The sequence below is a fragment of the Pantherophis guttatus genome, chromosome 1, assembly GCF_059756535.1.
Source record: "Pantherophis guttatus breed Tessera chromosome 1, ASM5975653v1, whole genome shotgun sequence".
NCBI classification, from domain to species: Eukaryota; Metazoa; Chordata; class Lepidosauria; order Squamata; family Colubridae; genus Pantherophis; species Pantherophis guttatus.
In genome coordinates, this window is record NC_142063.1 from 74,476,443 (window position 1) to 74,500,431 (window position 23,989).

The 23,989-nt window shown below is 34.8% G+C and overlaps 1 protein-coding gene across 17 annotated transcripts in view; it reads right to left on the reverse strand.

Moving 5' to 3' along the window:
* Positions 1 to 359: 359 nt before the first annotated feature.
* Positions 360 to 23,989, reverse strand: part of GPHN (gephyrin) — a 243,729-nt gene continuing 220,099 nt past the window's right edge. For 16 of the 17 annotated variants that reach the window (XM_034417588.3, XM_034417586.3, XM_034417584.3 and 13 more), the window contains 9 exons: positions 22,345 to 22,403; positions 22,047 to 22,200; positions 19,688 to 19,809; positions 12,027 to 12,114; positions 10,768 to 10,841; positions 6,988 to 7,052; positions 6,528 to 6,631; positions 5,263 to 5,359; positions 360 to 1,362 (listed from right to left, as the gene is read on the reverse strand). In XM_034417588.3, the coding sequence (XP_034273479.1) occupies positions 1,229 to 1,362; positions 5,263 to 5,359; positions 6,528 to 6,631; positions 6,988 to 7,052; positions 10,768 to 10,841; positions 12,027 to 12,114; positions 19,688 to 19,809; positions 22,047 to 22,200; positions 22,345 to 22,403 (897 nt within the window). In that variant the 3' untranslated portion in view covers positions 360 to 1,228. The remainder of the gene's footprint in view (positions 1,363 to 5,262; positions 5,360 to 6,527; positions 6,632 to 6,987; positions 7,053 to 10,767; positions 10,842 to 12,026; positions 12,115 to 19,687; positions 19,810 to 22,046; positions 22,201 to 22,344; positions 22,404 to 23,989) is intronic. The other variant, XM_034417589.3, reaches the window with a different exon arrangement.

Below are 23,989 nucleotides of genomic sequence, written 5' to 3' on the forward strand. Positions count from 1 at the left end.
GTAAATGACTATGGGTCAACTGCAATAGTGTTCCTGAGGCATATAATTTTTAAAATGTAGAAATATTCCATACAGTAGTTAAACATTTTCTTTCACTCATGTCAGTTTCTTAGATGATTTAAATCCTATATTTTTAAATTAATCTGTATTGGTGATGTTCATAAATCGTACCGTTAAAGTATCTTCCAAGGATTGCAGTTTTAAGATTACTCAAGAAAAATAACACAACCTTATTAAAACCTTTTAAATTCAAAATTTATGCATCAGCATTTTTTTTTCTCCAATATATTTGTGCTCATTTAATTTTTGAACCATGGTGTCCTTTCCCCAAGACTGAAAACAGGCTTAACACAATCACCTTTTAAATAATGATTCAGGATTTTTTTTATTCATTTAAATTTCAGTATCATTACAGAAAATGTTATGGTACAGAGTTGTTTAACATTAGTTTTTATTTCTTATTTAATTTCCACATGAATGCTGGTAACACTAATATCTGTACAAGATCAGTCTTTGATTTTTTTTTTTAAAGATTTTAATTCTGTACATTTTAAATGTATTGGTTAAAAAGGCTGTCAGCACTTAAGGAAGCAATTTTTTTGTTGTTGTTTGTTTAAACAAAAAGTATCCAGTTACTGCCCAATAGTACTGAGCTGGGTGGCTGCTGGGATGACAGGTATCCCTGAACGCGCAGCAAGGAGGAAAACCTTGGGGCTTGATCGGGTTCCCAGGGCAGCCACTCTGCTTTTGGCACTGTGCACATCAACACGAGATACGATAAAGAACAAGCAGAAGCTCTCGGTGAAGCAGTTATGAAGCATACTAATAAGGGAAAATCCAAGTGTTGTCTACACTAGTATAAATAAGCAGACAGCCTTGTTTTAAGAGCATAAGTAGTTGAATCTTAAAGATGAGAAAAAACACAAGTTCTGCAGGCACCTACCGCTGTCTACTAAAAGCTACTGCTATTGGAACTAGCATTGAACACACAAAGCAATTGCAAGAAATGAAAAAGTTGCTTTGATATAATCAGAATAAATTCTTTTAAGATTTGTTTTTGAAGTTTTTTTTAAAAGGTATTTATTTAAATCCATTTGAAATATAGTTCAAGGTGTTTATACTGATCAACTTTTATCCAATTCAGAAAAACTAGCTGTGCCGTTGCATATTACAGGATACAGTCAATGATATGTGGACATGCATCAAAACTTTTCTCCTGCTGGTAACATCATAGTCTTCCAATGACCATGACGTCAACCACCTCTCCCTTATGAAGTTCCACATACTGCTCTGTCTTTGGAGGTAGCATCAACAGTCCATTGGCACTGCGCATACTCATCAGACGACTGCTCATCTGATTCCCTATAGAAATCAAAAAAGATTCATTAGCAGGACAAATGCCATAGGACAAGAAATGAATTGTCAGCCTTTCCCCCAGAATTCTTAAAGTGCAATATTAATTTCCATTACCAAACAGCATTATAATATGGGGTTGAACTGTCCCAATAATTGTCTCATAAAAAGATAACCTTTTTAATCTCAATGATTTTCCTTTTAAATTATCATCTTAGAATTGCATACTGGCCATGGATATGATAAACCCCAAAGTTAATAGGCCCAAACTACAAACCACCTTTTCAAAGAAGTCTTCTCCTGCAGTAAAGCAAATGGCTTAAAAAGTACCAAGTGTGGTTAATACAGTCCTGTATTACTACAACTCTACTGCTGTGGCATAGAGTTTATTAGTGATCAGATGCAGTATTCTTTCTCATTACAGCCGCCTAGATTTGATAGGAGACCAAAGCACAGTGCATAACATCAGAACTATTTTTCTCCTTTTAGGGATATGCAATTTTTTAAAAAATTGTAAGCAGCATACAGATGTTACTGGTAGCTACTGAGAAGCTTACATTATTTTATTTTGGTACCCCAAAATGGATTAGGTTTCATGATTTAGTCTATTGAAAGCTAAACTGATGCTTATCTCTTCATCTTGTTGTAATACATTCTAAGGATTAATTATAGTAATTATTATATTACAGAATTTAAAAATATGGTGAATAACACAAAGATATTTTAATAAAATAAATGGAATGACATTTCTAAAATAATACTATCGCAATAAACTTCTTGGAACACAACATTTATATATTTATCTGATTTATTTCTAGGATGCACTGGTGATAATCTAACTTTTGCATTGGGCAACACATGTCCAGTTTGTCAAGGCGCAGGTCTTCTCTTCGCAATACAGTAATGTTACTGCAAAATCATCTCTTCATCATTTTCAATTAAACACTTTTCAGCTAGGCTTTTTTCTTTGAGAGACACTTGGAAAAATTAGGAAGCAAAACACGATTAAACTATTTTTCTTTTACATGGGAATATAGGAAATTTGTTTATTGAATCAGATCATTGGTCTGTCTTGCGTAATGCTGTCAGTGCTAATGGATTTTTCTAGGATATTATGAGGATTCTTTTCAATTAATGCCAGCTGATGCTGGGATTGAATCTGAGAACTTTGGCAAAACATGTGTCCCATGCTGAACTATGCATCCTTTAAGTACAAATTCATTTAAAATATTCAAGGGTTGATGCTTAAAGTGCCATTTTCTTAACATAAATGATAAATGATCCATTACAGTAATTATATCACAATTTCACATGCTCTTACTAATAAGACTACTGAAACAGCTTTCTAGACAAGAACGAGCAACAATCTTTTCGACTGCAAAACAGATTCCATAAATGTACAAAGAATATTATGTTTTATGGTGGAGGCCAAATTAAAGTTTTAAAAGGTTTACTGCAATGTTTGAGACTTTTAGTCCTGAAGAATCCTCTAACATAAATATGGGTGGAAAAGGTCAATGTCTACAGTAAGTCTGGCAATGTGAACATGCACACATTATAATTGTTCTTACTGCATTCTATACATACAAACATACATGCATATTTCTAGTGTATATAAATTACAAACTTAGCATTTTTATTTCAGAGGGGGCATTTTGGTGGTGGGTGTTAAATAGGAAGTTGTGACAGCTACAAAGTCACTTTTACAACCACTTGAAACTATTTCTGTGAGATTCTTACTGTATGGTAAGGCTGTGCAAATCATTCAATGAGGTCCTTTGCTTGTGGGAAAAATGTTCGCCTGCATCTACTCCCTAACCCTGTAAAGCAGCCAGACTGAACTTTTGACTACGTGTTGGATGGTCTCAAGGAATGGACCCAGAAAGATGTTTTATTCAGAAGCTAAGGGTCTTGTTGAATTATTTGCGATACCTACTAATAGTGATTGGAAAAAGAAAATATGGGTATAATAATAATTTATTAAACTTGTGTGCCAACTGACTCTTAGTGACTCTGGGCAGCTCACAACTTTATATGATGGCCAACAATACAGGTTAATAGTACAGGTAGTTCTCAACTTATAGCAGTTCTAAGTTACAATGGCACTGAAGCAATTAACTTACAACCGTTTTTCACAGTTATGATCTTTGCAGCATCCCCATGATCACGTGATCAAAAGTCAGATGCTTGGCAACTGGTTCAGATTTATGATGGTTGCAGTGTCCTGGGGTCACGTGATCACCTTTTGAGACCTACTGACAAGCAGTCAATGGGGAAGCCAGATTCACTTAACAACCAGGTTACTAATTTATCAACTGCACTGATTCACTTAACAATGGTGGCAAGGAAGGTCGTAAAATGGGGCAAAACTCAGTTAACAAATATCTCCCTTAACAGAAATTTTGGGTTCAATTGTGGTCTTAAATCGAGGATTACCTGTAGTAGGAGAGACAGTACCATCTTAAGAACAACAGCATATTCTTGTAATTTACTTGTTTTAGATTATGAAAAGTTGGTAATCTAAGAACAACATGGGTCTGTGAAACGTTTTCTTTCACAAAGAGAAAAATAATTGAGATATACGTAAAAGGCAGAATCTGATTGACTGGGCTTGGAAAATAAACAGGTCCGGGCCTGGTTAGTACTTGGAAGGCAAAATCCCAAAGCTGAAAACTATTCTGGAAAAAGGCACAAACAAACCACTTCTATGTTGGTGCCAAATAAGCTGGAGGTACATGCCCATGAAATCATCAACAATTGGGCTTTACGTAAAAGAGACTTTACATGGTCTTTAGAGTAAAATGTTACAGAAAACAAGATTCTAATGAATGTGAACTTACTGTGATCAAGCTGTGTGCTGTTTGCATCACTTTTGCTCCTCCCCTGTTTAACTCATTTGGGAAAGTCTGTCTAGTATTTTGCACATAGCAGGCCTTGTTGCTTTTCTTACAAGCCAGATTCAAACATCAATGCTTATTCTTTTTTATACTCCTTGAATTGTTTTGGAACAAAAAGTCAAGAGCACCAGAAAGTAATAATAAGCAAACTGTTCTCCATTTTCTTACAAGTCATGGTACCAAGAAGAGGTGAAGAAGCAAATGTGTTTATCTCATTTTTGCCATCCTGAATTATCACTGTGTGTTGCTCTTAATTTGGACAATTTTAAATAATATTTTTAAAAAATGAAGAGCAAAGCACAATAATAATCCAGGAGGGCAGAAAATGAATATACACATTTCCTTCTTTACCTCGTCTTGAAGTACATTGAAGGTTTTGCACCAAACTCTACACAGCAAGTTAAGCTTGTTTTAGTTTTCAAAATGAACATTTCCCCCAAATAAATAAAGAATCCAGATGCAAAATTAAAATACCTATTTCATTCCCTAGCCAGACATCTGGTTCATGAATTTTTGTATCAGGAAGCACCAATTTTGCTAATTACTTAGTACTTAAAGGAAATGATGTTCCTGACAGTCAAGTAAATCTTTCAATTTTATATGTGTAAATAAAATGTGTTCTCCTTTCCCCCCAAATCTAGATATTTTCTATATACAATGAAATATTTGATGTCAAGACTTCAAAAGGCAAATAGAAGACACTAGATCTAAGTTGCATCAATTATACAGTATTATACAGTATATATGCATCTAATGGAGACTGAAACAATCAGAAGATGTTCATGCTTCTTGCTTATTTTATAACTGGGTGAGATTCATGAGTCTAATTTGAAGCAAGAAAGAATAAAGGGAATTCCTTAACTGTTACATGTTTTTGTTTATAGTTTCAAATATTACATGCCATTCAAAATTAGAGAAAATACCAATCATTTGTGTTTCATTACATTTCATGTTTCAAACTTGTGAACTCAACAAAAACTGCCAAAGGCAGAAAGAGGTTGTAAGCACTAACCTGTACTTTGTGCCCAAGGCAGTGGTTCTTGGTGATGCCAAGTCAGTATGCACCGATGATATTCTGGACGAGGGTCCAATTTTACATCACATGATAACTGTAGAAAACACACAAATTGAATACAATGACATTAAGAAATTTAAAATGCCCCTCTCCAAGGGCACATATTTAGCTCACAGATGCAAATAACGTGTATAAAACAAGAGATTAATTTGATTGGAGTAGACCAAATACATGTACATTGGTTTTGCCCCAAACTTCACTCTTAGTATCTCTGAATTTATCCTATCATACATCCTTGGCCCTTTCCCCAAACAATATTGTTGCCAATGCAACTTTTGACATTCTAAATGAAGCAAGGTTTGAGAGAGAAAGACAATGGAATAGATACATTTCCATTAAAAAAGCTATTAAATATTTAGCTATGATTAATAAAAAAACTATGCAATCTGAAATAATACATAAAACCGATAACTATAAAATACAGAAAAAAAGAATTTAGGAAGATTATAAGGCACTGGAACAAATGAATAGTTTTTCTGTCTCAAAAAAAAATCAGTATTTTTTTTGTTGAAATTTGGATTTGTAGGAGCTTTGTATAAATCTTTATAAATTAAATTCAAATTGCAATGATATTATCACTTTGCAAACTAAATATTTTTACACTGCTGATTTCTGTAAAGGAAGTTTTTAAAAGAGTTGTTGGGGAGGAAACAGCTGTCCATTACTGACATTCCTTGGGCAAGAAACTGTTCAAGGATGAGCTGTTCTTTGCTTTTTATCAGCTGTTCCAGGCCCACGGGGACTTTAATCTTCCTTTTGGCCTAAAGAGAGAAGACTAGGATGGGCAGGAAGGGAATCTTACTTTAAGTCTATGTAAAATTCAGTAATGCCTCGTGAATTTGAAAATGTCGTCTAATAATGATTTGGAGGTGTAGAGATTAGCTGCATGACCAAGACTCTTAACTGTGCATTTCTTTCCTTAGAAGCAAATTATTCCTCATATCCTTATTCTACTGACAAAATATGAGCCCCCACATTCTATTAGAAATAATACAAAAATCAATATTAAGATCAATGGTTTATTGATAAAATACTGTCCACCCTCAATAGTTATGATTCATCTTAAATGCGTTTCTGTAATGCTTTCTCTTTTTACAACACCTCACCTGAATTCTATTTAAAGGTTATTTCTTCAGCTCTGAGATACTGGTGCAACTAAGCAGAGCACCTCAAAAACTCACCTTTTATTTGAAAACTCTTACCCTGGCTTTTATAATAGTTGGACGAGGATCCAGAATTCCTTGCATCTTCCTCAGTGCTGGGACAACAAAAAGATTGCAGGTAACAACTGCTGACACAGGGTTCCCTAAAGATCAAGAAACAGTTGTTTGATAAATTATTTGAGAATTATTTCAAGAATAAGAACATTGGTTACTTTTGAACTAAATTGTGCTTCATGGGAAGAGTCTTTTTAAAACTTTTTTAAAAGGCATATTTGATGAACTGAAGAGCAAGAATGAGTAATAGCATAGTCGATTTAAAAAAAAGAACACTTTTTTTTAAAATAAGACCATTGTGATTGTGACATATGGAAGATATAATGATACACAGCATGAATAAGATATTTGCAGTAAGGATCATGACGATTTGCAACATTTGGTTTAAAATTCATTTGGTATGTATGAGCATGAATGAAGAGATTTATAATTTAATATACCTTACCTGGGAGCGCGAAGATGATTTTTCTTACTCCATCAATATCCAAGGTTGCAAAGGTTGTAGGTAACCTAGGAAGTGATGCCGATTGTTAAAATTATGAACTAAATCCTTAATTATCAATTTTGTCAATAACATTAAATATTTTTATGGCCTCATTTCTGCTATCTTCAACATCCTTGGAAAAATTCAATGTTTCTCATAAAATACTACACAGGAAATAAAAATATGAATTAATAGTACTTCACAATTCCATCATTTTTCCCATTAGAAAGCCAGATTTTTAGCTAATAAAATCCACCAAATTGGCAATATCTTGTTAATTCTAGGGCTGATTTTTTTCAATATGAATTCATCTTTGGTATACTAAATTATACATCAAGACAACTATTTTCATTTGTAACCCAATTATTTACCAGATGATTAAAGTGTATTAATAATAATGTTCCAAACTGCATGTTTGCTACATTTCAATTTCATTTCATTTCAAATCTTTATTGTTAGTGCACAACATGTGTACAGAGATTAGTTGAGCTCTCTCAGTGCACTCCCCCCAACACAATACAACTCACAGTAAAGACAGAAAATCCCCAACCCAATAAATCATATTAACAAAACACCCAGTGTAAACATGTTACACATTGAGCTGGCCCTGCAAGTCTATCGTACTAGGTAGTTATGATGTTATTTCTCCAACTTCACTTTCTAGTGTTTAAGAATTACATTCCATTGTTCAATGAGATGCAATTAACATTCCAAAGATGAAGCACTTTAAAGTATTTTACCTTATTTCTTTATTTTTGAAAAATAAAGTGCAGCTGTATAATTTGGAAATAAATCAATGGGATGAACTCACAAAAACAATTTACTGCAAAGGGATTTAGTTTTCAGTGGTTTCCATATGCACAATTAAGAGAGAGATTTATTATAGATAAAACGTAATTGGAACTGAAAAACAAGGAATTTGAAAATGAATTGTGTACACACGATGAACATGTGATTGTTAAAATGTATAAACTTTTGCTGAGGTTTGAAACAAAAGAACAAATTAAAGAGTGTATGATAAAATGGGCTAAGAATTCTGATTTGGACTAATGGAAGAGAATGTGATGGAAAGAACTGAAATCCATATTGTGTTACAATTTAAGAGATAATTTTTACAAAATGATGTACTGTTGGTATACTATATGACATCAGAAAAAATAACTAAGATGTATGAAGGTACTTCTTATAAACATTGAAACTGGAAAACACCCTACCTTTTGAGAGGCCAGAGAAATGTGGATTCTTACATCAAATATTAATATTAACTCTGAATAATGGCAGTATGTTTTGGATTAGTATGTTTAGCATTTGGATATTTAATATATGAGAATGCTGTACGAAGAAATGCTACCTGTTGAAATTATACACTACTGTAATTAAAATACAGCTCTGCTTACTTTATGTATTTATTTATTCAATTTGCATAGCCACCCATCTCAATCAATGACTATTTTAGTGGCATCCATTCATTTTCTCCTCTATATTATTAAAGGTTATTTTATTTAGTGATTTCCAGTCATCACTAAAAAAATCACTGAATGTGTATCAGCACTAGAAAATGAAGTTATAAAAAATATTTGAGGAATCCCTGAAATGTCAATTCATATGAATTAGTAAACCATAATATCTGCTAAGCCTCAGTGTGTAAGAAAAATAGGGGAAGAGGGAAAAGCTGGAAGTAATGTTGCAAGAGGAGGAGAAGAAATTATCTTTTTCCACAAATAAACAGGTTATTATATTTAAAAAATATGTGCAATGCAAAGGATATGAAGAAAAGAAAATAACACCGTTGCACCCCTGTGTAGCTCTAAAATGCTCCATTTTGGGGCTGAGGCCACAAGTATTTGCTTTAATTTAAGAACACTCAACCCTTATATTCAGGTCAGATCTTCATTCCTCCCAAGGGTGTGTAGTCCAGACATCAGACTTTTTCATATCATCAATCATCTGAATGTTTTAATGAAGGGAAAAAGTGGGGGAGTCCAGTCCTTCCTGCTTCTTGTTTTGTTAAAAAAATCTGATTCTAGATTGAAGTTTGTTTCTCCCATGATAAATTTTGAGCTTCCTTTGCCCCTTTCAGTTTTTCCTATTGTTTGTCATCTGACATAGGCCAGAGGCATCTTGATAAACTTTTGGTATTTACAAATTTACAGATTTGTTTACAAATCTGGCTGATTCCTGTCTGCATATACCAATCATTCTCTCAATTAAACAATTCCCAATTGTCAGTCTCAGAAAAACAAATAAATGCATCTCTTCCCACTGCTTTCTTTTGGTGTGAACAGTGAAAACATGCTACACATAGAAACAGAAATGAATGAAAAAAAGAAGAGGCACAAAATTAAATGAAGATGAACTGAGCTGACCACACAAGGAAAGAATGTACCAGTCAGATAGGACCTCCTTATTGAGGTATTAAAAATGCTCAGCAGGCAGGAAGCTGTCTCAAACAATCTAAGTTAACATTCAAAAAACATTCAGGCTCAACCCATCCAAGACTGAGTGGCTGTGGTTTCCGACATCCCGATATAGTCAGTTGGCGCCATCACTGAGGGCAAATCATTGGCCCCCACGGAGAGGGTTTGCAACTTGGGCGTCCTCCTGGATTCACGGCTGTCTTTAGAAGAGCATTTGACGGCCGTGACCGGGAGGATTTTTCATCAGGTTCGTCTGATTCGCCAGTTGCGTCCCTTTCTGGATCGGGACTCCCTATGCACGGTCACTCATGCCCTCGTCACCTCCCGCCTGGACTATTGTAATGCTTTCTACATGGGGCTCCCCTTGAGGAACACCCAGAGGTTCCAACTGGCGCAGAGTGCGGCTGCGCGGGTGGTAATGGGAGCGACATGGCGTTCCCATGTAACATCTCTCCTGTGCGAGCTGCACTGGCTCCTGGTGGTCTTCTGGGTGCGCTTCAAGGTTTTGGTTACCATCTTTAGAGCGCTCCATGGCTTAGGACCTGGTTATCTATGGGATCGCCTACTACCATCAATAGCCTCCCACCAGCAGGTACGCTCTCATAGAGCGGGGCTCCTCTGGGTGCCGTCGGCTAAACAATGTCGACTGGCGGCCCCTAGGGGGAGAGCCTTCTCTGTGGGGGCACCTACTATCTGGAATGAGCTCCCCCTGGAGATACGGAGAATCCCGGATCTGCACACCTTCTGCCGCGCTCTTAAGACCTTTTTATTCCACCAGGCGGGCCTGGCCTAATCTTTTCCCTCTTTTTAATTATGCAAATTTTAATCAGTTTTTAAATGATTGGGGTGTTTTAATCTGTCTGGGCCAAATTGTTTAATTTGATTTTACTTTGTTTTTAAATTTTGTATCTATGTATTTTTACTGTTTGGCTGTTCACCGCCCTGAGTCCTTCAGGAGTAGGGTGGTATATAAATCAAATAAAGTAAAGTAAAGTAAAGTAAAAGCATCCATACTTTTTAACGAGGTCCTATCTGACTGGTGCTACTTCTTCATTCTTTTGTTTTCAACAGGTTCTTCTATCTTAACAGGAAATGTAAAATGTTCTTCTTCTGCACCATTTACAGTGATTTATATGACGATATCTTTCTAGTAATTAGCATGATTATTTAGCAGCACTTGTAGTTGAATAATTTTGCAGAATAAAGGGGCAATGTAATATTTCTTATTAGAACATGCTTTCTTGGGTTATTAGGCAAAGCATTAAGATCTCAATATTGTCCAGATTATATGCAAGACTAATGCTACATAAGAAATATTACTTACCCTGGTTTCATAAAAACCCTGCCAAAATGAATCTGGGCATGAAGATCAATATCCAGCACCTGTTTAAGATAGTCCTATTTGGAAAGAAAGAACCAAAAAGGGATTCTAAGGTATTAATTAAGATATTTGTAAGATGAACCATCATCCAGGCCTAGAAAGCTAAGGAGGCATAGATCAAAGACATAGATAATATATTTGTTTCAAGAATAGGCAATCAGAATTTTCAGGCTAGGATAATGCACTTGTAAATCCAAATTTCAAACCATCTATGCAAAAGATCACATCAAACATCTAATAAATGCTGTTTTCCCTACAGTTTGGGAGAGGGCAAAGTATCAGAAAGTTTTTTTTTAATTAAGAAAAAAAACACAACCTCACCAACTTATTGCTTAGCGCATTGTAAGCCGCCCTAAGTCTCCGGAGAAGGGCGGCATATAAATCAAATAAAAATAAAATAAAATAAAAAAATAAAAATAAAAAAAACTTCGCAATTTTGGTTCTCATTCCACCCAAGACTTCTTTCAATGCAACAACAGATTATTCAAATCTTTGCAAATCTTGGCAAAAAGAGGTTGCACACCCCAGTTTATTGAATTTGTATATAATTTCCTCCTCAAATGGTGTTAAATGATGTCAATATAAATATCTCTATATAGCAATGTAATAAAACTGGTAACAACATGAAAGGGCATCACAAAAGTGTAATTTTGCATAGATGGTAGAATGCTATTGTTCCTTTATGAAGAGGAGTATCAATTGCTCAGATGTTTCAGAACTGATTAGTATATCTGAATCTTTTTTATTTTTGAAGTTTATCCAACATACTGTTCCTCTAACAACGAATGGCAGGTAACATCACCATCCAGAGCGTTTAGACTTTGCACAGATGTTGATAGTGTTTGAAGTGGGAAAGACTGCTTTAAATTTGGCATTAGCAGCACTCTGTACCTTCCAGCCACATCTTTCCCAGAGCTTCTGGATACATCCAGGGGCTCAGAAAAATTTGCATTTGAGATAAGGAGATGGCAATAAGCTGTCCTGTAAGGAGCAATCAATGAGAAGACAAAGGGTACCCATGCTGAGTCTGAATACTGGGCAGTGCTGCAAGGTTGCTGTCTTTTTGATGACTTTAATATCAGGTCCTTAAATTCCATTTTGGTGCCTGAAGATTTCCCTTTGCTATTACTTATTTATTAAAGAGTTTTCATCCCATTACTTTATTTTAAACGTAAACCATCTGCTTTGATCCAATACTGTACCTTTTCTCCCATTGACACACCCCCTGATGTGATGATGACATCAGCACGGCTGATTCCTTCATTCAAGGCATTAAGTAAATCATCTGGGCTGTAGGATGACAATATGAAAATAGATTAATGCTAATGTATGTGTAGATTTTTATGTACTTCAAAGGAAGAGGTTAAAAATGTTACAACTTTTATTTTCATCAGCAGGAAGAATATAAATTTCAAGAGCAAGACAACTGAGAATCATAATAGGAGGCACAGAATTTTCTATGTTTACTGGGAATATTAATTGAATGCAGGAAAGATTTCACTGGCTTGCAATAAGCTCTCAAGAGGGAAATATAGCCACTTCAAGGTTACATTACTATAAATTAGATTGATGGGATATAGCAGAAAGTTAAGCAGCAGTCAGAAAAGGAAGAAAAGAAGAAATAATATTTTTTTAGAAATAAAAAATTGGTCTCCAAAAATCTCAGAATTCATACAGAGCCCATGAAATGAGGTAAATCCATGATATTTGTCGCTTCTCATTCCTACTCCAGAGCTGTTACTAGACACAAGTATTCTGCTCAGACTGAATTATTCATGAAGTTCTTATTTATGGCTACAGATAGGTCTTATCAGCATTGACAAGATCCAATCCACAGCAAAGACCCTGCTGCTGATCTACTAAATCTCATAGCCCTATTTCTTCTCACTTGTTACTCTTAAATTATTACTCTTAAACTTAATACATAAATTTAACTCACTGTAATAGACACAATATACCTTAAGAGCTGTTTTGGTTATAATGCATACTACTGCAGCTAATTAACAATAGGTCCTGCGTTATGGAGGGCCCCCTTTAGGCAGACAATTTTGTATTTTCAGCCTTATGCACTGCATAACTGCCTTTTTCCTGCCATAACTGCCACCCATAGTCTTCATTATGAGATGGATGGCAAATTAATTAATTAAATAAAAAAATAAATACACTCATTAGAAGTTTTATTCTTGCCATGTTAGTGTAAAAGCAACAAAGAAAATGGGGAAAAAATCTGTTAATTCTGGTAAAAAATATGCTGAGATTCCACAATTTAACATTTTAATTCTTATCATAGCACCACTGGGACTACTGGATTAAAATGGGATTTGCTTTTGCTGTTCTGATAATTAAACACATTTCCTTGCATATAAGCACAATTTGATACAAAGAAAATAACATTTTCTTTTAATGTTATGGGCATTAAATAAATGAGCCCATTTAATCATTTAGATTAAATCCATGTGAACGTTTTTTTTAATAAAAATTCTATGATAAGTGTCTCCTTCCATTAAAAAAATTCAGGAACTAATGCTGACCTTATTTGCCACTGCCCCATCATAAGCAGTCCTCTGGGTGGTCATTTGTCCTTCCTCCTGAATTACTGAAACCTGGATGCCAAGATCCAGATCAATAGTCTCCAATGACCTTTTCTTCATCCCATACATAATGTCAGGCATCTTCTATCAGCCAGGACTGAAACTAGTTTATTACAAGAAACAACTGTCTCAGAGATCTGATTAATAAGATTTATTAAGAAGACCATAGTAATAGCTCAGCCATTGCTCTCAGGCATTGCTCTGCTTCTACTTCTCTAAGATTCCTTTTTAGGCTGAAAGAAGCTTCACTACTATCTCAGTATTTATTGGATTTTATTTTGCTTTTGCTTTTCTTCAGGCTGCTCTCAGCTGTTTCTGCTTCTCTTTATTTGGTCCCCTGACTACCAGCTAATGCTCTTTGCTGTCATCTTCTCAGACTTGTGTTTTCTTTCTTCCTTCAGATAAAATTATAGTCTCCAGACACCCATCTCAGTTTCTGTAATACCTACCAAACATGCCTACTTTATACGGATAAGGTTTCAACAATTCTGGTGATAATAACCTGAAAAGTTAAGTATTTTGTCATATAAGTTAGTACCTGACAACTAGAGAATCTTCTGATTAGATTTTTAAAAATGTGAAGGAAGGGGAGAAACAGACTTTATTTCAAGCATCTTCCTGGAAAGTCTTACTCAAAGACTGGGGCATTCCAGAATGCGGTGCACATGTGGCAATCTGAGTTACAAGGGAAAGGACTGCATACTGCAGCTTTGTTAAAAAATCACATATAATGCTAACTTTTTCTCTTTCATCACTGTCCCATCACATTTACTTCTGAGTAAGAAAAATCAGTAGAAAGTTGTGAATCTAAATGGGAAAGTCTGCTAGTACAAACTTTAACCTAACAGATATTGTTGCAAATGTTGCATGGTGTTCATCTTACATTCCTTTTATCATCCTTTAACCAGAATAAACCATACTGATGAAGAGCCAACTCAAAAAGTCACCTTAGAAATGTACTGAATTTCCAAAGAAGCAACATTAGTGATTTTCCGCATATTACAAAGCGAATAAAACAGATTGCTAATACAGATTGACATTTAATCCTTCCGTGGCTCAATTCTTCATTTAGTTAAAGTAGTTCTAGAAAAAAATATTTTATAAGAAATATTACTTCTTATATTATGTACTATTTATAAAATAGATTTATAAGACCAAACTGTGATACCTCTAGACAGACTATATCTGAATCAACAGTGATCTCATCACACCTAATCAAAGAGACATCATGTTTATTTAATTATTCTATTGTTCCTTCCCTTAATTTGTAAATAAGACTATCAAGCAACAGATAGTGAATTATAAATGAGCAGTATTATGAACAAGCAATATAACTCAAAACAAACAACGAACTCTGAGACAATGATACACCACCAGAATTAGGCTAGAGAAGCTGGTTGTTATTTTCAGGTATCCAGAAGGCTGCAAAAGCAGAAAAGCAAGCAATCTTGTTCTCTACAGTTTCTAGCCTTCTCCTGTGAAGCATAAAATAACATGCAGTGTGCTGTACATGGGGCTAACCTTGAAATGTATTCTGAAGCTTCAGCTGGTACAAAATGAGGCTGCACAAACTGTATTAGGATGCCTAGAGAAGGGCACATGTGACATCTCTACTCCATGAATGCCATTGTGCCAGTTTGTTTCTGAATCCAATTCAAGGTGTTGGTTGTAGCCAATAAAGCTCTACATGGCATGGAGCCAAGCTAACTACAGAACCAGCTTCTCCTCATTACATTAGCCTGTCACATCTGGTCAGGCAGGGAAGTATGTTGCAGATCTTTTCAATTAAACAACTCCACCTTTTCTGACATCCTTTTCTGCCATTGCCCCTGTCCTGTGGAATATTCTCTCTCTGGAGGAGAGGCAGATGCCCCCACTGTCCTGACCTTCTAAGGAGGAGTTAAAACAAAGCTCTGAAGCCTCATGTAAGGAGCCCAAAAGGAATAAAGCTATGGGACTAGTTGGTGCCCTGAAAACTCCTCCTTCACCTTTTTCACAGGGTTTAATTATTATTCTTATCTCCTTCCAAAATTTTAATTCTAACATTCTAACATTTATATACTGTTTTCGTATTTCAATATTTAATTGTACACTGCCCAGTCTTGATGAGTGATTCAAAAATGTTAAAAACTAACAAGCACACAGAAAAAAATTAGGAATCCAATTTGGGTCGGTCACCAGGACCAGAGGTTTTGTCTTCTGAGCTTTCAGACTTGTCCTGGAACCCATATTCTGGGAATTTCTTTCTAGCAGAAGTTCACTTTCATTTGTGAAATAAAATTTAAGTATCAGCTAAGAATTTCCTCTGTGTGACAAGTGGATGTCAGGGAACAAAGTGTTAGCTTGGCCTTTTCTCTGAACTTTAAGTTTCCAGCATGACCATTCAGGCTCAAACAGATACATTACACATTTAACAAATCAAGTAGGTCTAGTCAACACAAGTCTTAATTCAATAAAGTAGAGCAGTTTTACTTGACCTTCATTTAAAATCTCTCTTTTAAATAAAGAGTTAAATAGAGAGTTTTACTTGACCTTCATTTAAAATCTCTCTTGGTTAGATTACTTATTTCTGCTGATGTGCTTAATCCCATATGAAAAATTTTCAGTAATTTGCTTATTAAATCTGGCAATCACCCATATTATTAAACCAGTGATTATATCACTAATTTAAAAGACATAGCTATTATGAAACAATATGGCATGAGAGGATGTGGGCATTGGGAGCTGAATCACAGTACAGCTCCAATTTATTTCTCTATAGACATTAACAAATTCCACAGATCACTCCTATAATATCTTATTGCCTTAAACTTTTTTCTTCAGTTGATTTGGTCAACTGCAGAAATTTGTTATCATGTTTGATATTAACATTTCAAAAGTACAAGTCTCACTAAATGAAGAGTCAATTATCATAAAGGAGTTTTGGAAACTCTGTCTCCAACTGTAACAACAGAGTGCTATAATGCCCCCAACCCTTTATGGCTCTGTGGACTGGCAGTGATGGCAGCGGGGGATGTTTTTGGGTGCATGACTACTGCTTACACAAATGGAGCTTCGCTTGCGTGTTCACCTGCCGCTTGTGCAGCCTGGTTCCCAACAGGTTGCAGCCTGGTACTGGGACATGGACCAGGAATTGGGGACCTCTGCTATAATGAATTGTTTTACAATAATTGTATCATGACATTATACAAAACATACCCAGAAAAGAAGGAAAATAATAGAAATCTATAATCTATCTGAAAGTGACAAAACAAAACAAAACAAATACAAAAATAAACCCGAGCCGTGGTTTCAAAAAAGTTATCTAGGCATGAAAGCATTCTTCCTGCTTATACATTTCTGCTGAAATTTATGTGAAGTTAGTGTGATATTGTAGTTTTGCAGTCAGGCACTTATTGTACAGCTGTCATAAGTAAGCTCTGAGCTCTGTGGTGTGGAGGCAAGATTTATATAAGTAGGAAAAAAACCTGATCCTGTTCTGGACAGAGATTTAAACAACTAGAAAGATCAGATTTACTGATCAAATTGCCTATGTAACCTGCTAGGGAATCTTGAGTTCTAGCACCAAGAGACAGAGTGAATCAAGATTATGAGTAAGTGGGTTGCCCATAATCCCACAAAAACTCCAGTGTTGAAAAACTGCAAAGCAGATGTATGGGACCTGAACTGTACTTCAGCTTAGCCAACAGAGAAAGAGACAGAGGCAGAATGCAATAAACTACAGACTTGATTTACTGCTTTGAAAACAATCTGGCTTCTGCATATAACAGATTACCCCTTCCTTTTTATAATCAAGAAGATGAGAAATGAATAATGCAATATTCTCTCAGAGAAAATGCTGATAGTGTCTTAAACAAGTCTGATGGATGCAGTGAAAAAGAGAAGTGGTGGAACTGAATTTATGCCCTGCTGCATCCAGTTTCCATCCCTACTTGTTCACCCAAACTGTGCAGATTTGATTCCCAGATTTATGCTGAGGAGTGTCAATTAATAGTAAATAAGGATCCCTCTTGTTTTAGTTTACATTTTTTATCCTTCCAACTATAAATAAACCCTAATAAATTCAGTGGTTTCCATGCCTTAATATGTATGCAATGTAGTTTTAGACATATAAACTGGAATGATGGCATATGGCTATAATTCCTAGCATGTATTTTTATATCTTGTATTGGGAGACAACCCCACAGCACTGTGTGATTCTTAATCTAATTTTAATATTAATGTTTTTGTTTACTTGCTTAGAAAATATCTGATTTCAAACTTTCATCTGACTTTAAAGAAACTAGACAGTAGACAAATATTTAGCAGAACTCTTTAATTCAGGGATGTCAAACTGGATTTCTTTGAGGGCCAGATCAGCATTGTAGTTGTCCTCTGCGAGTTGGCGGGGGGGGGGGGAGAAGGGACAGATGCCTCCTGCAACATCCTGCCAGCCAAAACAGGGGGCAGGAGGCCACATGTGGCCCCGGTGCCCCATTTTTGCTAGCAGAGGCACAGTCCTTTGCTATTTCTAGGCCGGCCCCACGGGCCAGATCTAAGCAACCTGCAGGCTGGATCCACTCAGGGGCCTTGAGTTTGACACCCCTAATTTAATTGATTAAAATCATATGAATCAGTCGACTTACAACCATTCATTTAGTGACCATTCAAAGTTACAATGCCACTGAAAAAAGTGACTTTAACCATTTTCACACTTACGACCAGCATCCCCATGGTCATATACTCAAAATTCGGACACTTGGCAACTGGCATGTATTTATGACATATGCAATGTCCCGAGGTCATATGATTACCTTTTACAACCTTCTGATAAGCAAAGTCAATGGGGAAGCCAGATTCATTTAACCTGTGTTACTAACTGAAGAGCTACAATGATTCACTTACTGAGTGGCAAGAAAGGTCATAAAATGGAGCAAACTCACTTAACAACTGTCTTGCTTAGCAACAGAGATTTGGGGCTCAATTGTACCTGTATATCTTGATGTCTTTCCATAAACTATAGCTTTCTTTTCAAATTGTAGGAGATAACCAGGATGAGTACAAGGAAGAGGTCAAACACCTTTGAAATTTTAACTTTAAAAGTTTTTAAACATTGTCTGATTGTCTTAATAAGTTCACATAATTAATGTAAAAATAATTGTCTTTAAAGTAAGTAAAACTTCCACTGACTCATCATTTATATGTTAACATAAGAAAAAGTAGACCTCTACAAAAGTTGTCTATTTAAATGAAGTTCATTGCAGTTCAAGGGAATGTCCTGACTTCTAAACAAAAGTAATGACTATAATGAAGATGAGAAAATTCTTGCTTCTAAAAATTGGGAAATTTAAGTAATCAAAGAAGAAACAACGAAAATAGAAAAATATTACAATAAACGATATATGACATTCATCAGATTGAAATCTATAACCAGAAAAATTAATCTGGTCTATCCCATGTATACCTAAAGACATTATTTAAAAAACAGCATGTTTTGACTGGGCCTAATGTCACAGAAACCTTTTTACTAAACAGATAGTCCTTTATTTAACTACCACAATTGGGACTGCTAAGCAATGCGTTGTTAAATGAGTCTCACCCAATTTCACAACCTCTTTTGTCATCGTTTATAAGAGAAACTGGTTTCCCCTATTGATTTTGTTTATTGGAAGCCCCCTGGAAAGGTTACAAGTGGTGTTCATGTGATCTCATGACATTTGCAACCACTGTAAATACATGCTGGTTGCCCAAATTTTGTTCACATGGCTGCGGAACACTGCATCTGTCATAAGTGCAAGGACTGATCATAAAGCATTTTTTCAGTGCTGTTGTATCTTCAAAAAGTTGTTAAATGAATGATGATAAATTGATGAGTACCTTGTTCTGATATTTAGCTAATCCAGTTATACATGCTAGAGGTGGCCATTCTTGTATTCATTGCTTTATTTCTGCTTAGGTTTCAGAGATGGCCAAAATGCATGCTGCAAAGCAATCCATTAATGCAATCATAGAATTTTAACCAAATCTCAAGTTCTGGCCAATCCAGAGCTACATTCCTCAAAAAAAGCTCGTTGTGGAAAATTGAAGGATAAGAAATAAGATTCTTCCCATTAGGAGGATGAAATGAGTAGTAATAATGGTAACTCCCAGCAAAATACAGGTATATCTTTCAAAGCAAATTAACAAAAATAACAGCTAAATCAACTTTGGTCCAGAGATAAAAGGTAGCACAATTTAACGATATATAAAAATAATATTGTGGTAGAAAAAGCAAAGAGTTATTATGCACATACTTATCTCCTACAATCCCCAGGTTGATTGTCGGATATCCATGCTCTTGAATTGTTGCTAAAAGAGTTGAACGATTACTATCTCTAATCTTTCCTGGTAACAAGTCATCTTCAGGATTCAATAGCTATAAAAAATAGTAATAGTATTATGTGGGAATGGATAAAATAACTGATTAGGAATAGATTATAAATTAATTGAACCGTGAAACCACCTTTCTTACATACAATAATCTTAAGACTATGAACAGTGAACATTTATAATATCTGTGTGCATCACTATTGTGAAAAGACAATTCCTTGAAGGTTTGTAAGTGTAAATTCAAGCACTTTCCCAGATATTAAAAGAAGTTGCTAAGATCTTCTTTGAAGTTGTTGAGAAGGAGAAATAGGTAGATGAAATTTTATTAGCAACATTTTACATGATTGGAATGCATATAGCCTTGCATGATGCTTTCCCAAATTAAAAATGTCCCTCTTATCTCAATTATTCTTCTGCTCCTTCTCTTTCAGATCCTCATCATCTATTCTTCCTTTAATGTCCTACTGGGATTTTATCTTTGAAAGTATGCACATAGCTTCAGTGATGATGTTACCTAATTTGGGTAATGAAACACCTGCAAGCAAACAACCAAGCTCAGAGAGCACCAAGGACCCCTGATTTAAACCCTGAGCTACAAATATATAATCTATAGGTATGTTTATCAGTCACATTATTTTGCTGATGGAAAGTCATTTTGTATCTTTCTACACATTGTAGGCCCACAAAGCTGTCTGGTGTGGGTTAAAGGACCTTTTGGAATTTGTAAAGGGTGTGATGGAGAGAAAATTCTACCACAGGGCATAAAATCCATTTATGCAACATTAAATAAAAGTCATTCAGATTTTGTACTGCTTAACTGTTCGATTGACTGAATTCCATCTCTGGCCAGTATCACTGCAATTTCTGTTTCTCACTTCATAATCCACACAAATTTTGGGTTTTTTAACTTTTGAGATTCATACAGTGATACATAAAAATTTGTAATCCTTTTTGAATTTTCAATATTTCAGCATAAATATTACCTAAACTTTAAATTGTCTTCCATAGAAGTTCTACAACTAGATTAAAAAACCCAATTAAATAAATGTATAAAAACACTGTACTTGTTCATTTATTTATGGATGAAAATGATCCAAACCTAATATTTGTGTGGGACAAAAATATGTGAACTTTTGCTTTCTGTAACTGTTTTCCCTCCCCCTCTCTTTGGGCACCAGTAATTGCAACAAAATGTTTCCTCCAACTGTTGATCAGTCTTGTACATGGGCTTGGAGGAATTTTAGCCCATTCCTACTTTCACAATAATTCAACTTGGGGATGTTGGTGGCATTCCTCTCATGATGTGGTCACTTCAGGCAGTTCCACAACTTTTCCAGAGATTTAAGGTCAAGACTTTAACTTGGCCATTCCAAAACATTAACTTTCTTCTGCTTTAGCAATTCATTAGTCATATTACTTGTGAATTTTGGGTCTTTGTCCTGATGCATGATTCACTTTTTCTTGAGCTTTGGTGCACAGACAGATGTCCTGATATTTTCCTGTAGAGTTGCTAACATGATTTAGAATTCATAGTTCCATTAGTGGAGGTAAGCTATCCTAGTCCATAGGCAAATGGCAATATTGCTACCATTACGTTTTACAAATTCTTTGGAACTAATTTTTTAACCTGTTCCAGCCTGATGAGCATCAATCCCTTTTATTATTGGAGTTCCTCCGAAATCTCATTTATTCAAGCACGACATACTTCCACATACCTGTATTATAAAGATAAGACTTTGATAGTGAATATCCAGAATTCTGTTCTTTAAATAAGGCAGGATACTCAACCGAACACCTAAGAATCATTCCACTGATGGAAAAAATTAATTTTTACTTCCTCTTCAAATGAACGGGTAACCTACTTTAACATTCACGTCATTTTTGTATCTTTAGATCATTTTCCTCCCTAAATAAACTAAAAGTAAAGTATTTTTGACTCATTTCTTGGGTTCTCTTTATCTAGTTCTAAGACTTGTAAGGAAAACAGATTAATTTTAGGTCATATTTATGCTGGAATATTGAAAATTCAAAAGGGTTCACAAACTTTAAACTCCACTATACATACTGTATAATGTAAATATACTTTCTACTGTTCTTTATGAAACCAGATATTTCAAAGCACTATATTAAATCTTTAAAATGTCTATTTTACCAATAGAGGCTGCAAAATCTATAATTAAAGAGATTTTAAAACTATAATCAAAACAGAACTATAGTACCATTCTTTATGAAGATTTCTACCATGCTTTTTTGACAATTTATAAATGTTAGATATTTTCTTACTTCATTCCCTGTAGACATTACAGCAACTACCGGAAACTTGTTAACTTCAACTTCGGTTACTCCAACAGTTGCTAGTAGACCTATTTCTGATGGGCCCATATGGGTTCCCTTGGCCAGTACACATTCACCTCTTTTAATGTCGTGTCCTATAGGTCTGAATATGTCCCCAAAACAATAAGAGAGGAATTGTTACTAACAAAAAGAACACCTCCTTTATAACATTTCAAAAGGTATTAATATTATAGGTATTGAATAGTTATTTTTCATTTTAAAATGTAAAGATAAATAATTCATTAACCTGATATCTTGACCCGGTCGAGCCTGCACCAAAATGCGTACCTCAAGTTCTTCAGTGCCCTGTATTTATGGAAATAAGAGTGATTTCAGCTTACATCACAGTAAGGTATCAACATAGCAGATTTGTTCATGTGGGCTAGAAGTTTAAATCTGTTAAAGGCAATGACTAGCTTTCCATAAAACAATAAACCATAATATGGTTAAGTTCTTTCTGGCTTAAAGTGTTATACTGAGTCCATTATGATATATTTATCAAATACTGATTAAAATCCCAACTCAGTGTTATTTGTGAATCAATATTAGCATCCAATTACAACCCTGAATATATTATTCTGGAGAAGAATGACATCAATATATATATATATATATATATATATATATATATATATATATATATATATATATATATATATATATATATATATATATATATATATAAATAGAGAGAGAGAGAGAGAGAGAGAGATGGAGGGCTATTCAACAACTTTGAATTAAATTAATAAGTACATTAATCTTAATACATTTCTCTATTTCTCTATTTATAAATCTCATAGTAAAGATAGTTTACAGGAGTTAAAAGTACAAGAGTATTTCTCAAACTTGTTTAATAGACTTTATATTGTACTTTTTCTGTATACCTATCAAGCATAAGAAGAAGACTGTAAATTTCATTTCTAATATTTCTCTGAATGCATCCATCAGTCTTTTCATTCCTCCTTCAAACCAATCAAGGCACCACCAAAATAGATTCTATATTCAATGGAGTCTTCTAGGCAGATGTACATTTTATGTGGGAACAAAATATTCCAAATGTGATCCAATGTTCCAAATTTGAAATAAAGCACATGTGATTTGAGTTTTATTTCATGCTCTTTTGTTCAATGCTCAGAAGAAAATGTAACCAGCATGAACAGCATTATTTGGGCATTGTGATTGGACTTTTCTGATGCTTGAACTTTTCTTTATTTTCTAGTTTTCTGTTGTACTATTATATTTATTCTGTTAATGCTTTATACTGATTGGGATACCGTAGGAACAATTAGCAGGCACCCAGCTCAGAGCTGAAGAGCCATTGTTGACTCAGTTTTATTGCCTCATTCTGCCAGTTAAAAAACTTAGCTCCTATAGGGAAGTCAGAACTTATGTAGGGGTACATAGCTGATTGGTCTTCTGCTGCCATTTACAGAAAAGTTGCTCATAACAGAAAGTAAGTAAATAAAACTAACACTAGGTAGCTAAAAGTAAAGGTGTCTGGCTATATTTAATACAGTTACACATACATAGTGCTAATGCTGCTGATATTTTAGATTATAAATATATAAAGACAAAGTAATATGTTGATGTTTTGGCTTGAGTTTGATGGGTATGCACTTAATGTTCTGTTGCTATTAGAATTCAGGGTGCGTCTAAATGCAAATTTTGATTATTTGTAGAACTTGAGCAGTACAGCGATTATTTTACTATTGGAATGTAATTATTTCATATAAAGGTAAAAGAGCAACTTATTTTTTTTGCAGCCACAAAACACAAGCAGCCAAATAAGACTAGCAAAGAGCAATAAAGTAATTGCTGTTCACTGGGCCTATGTCTATAAACAGGATGACTATAAGAACACAATTCTAGTATTTGGGTTTGCCTGCTAAATA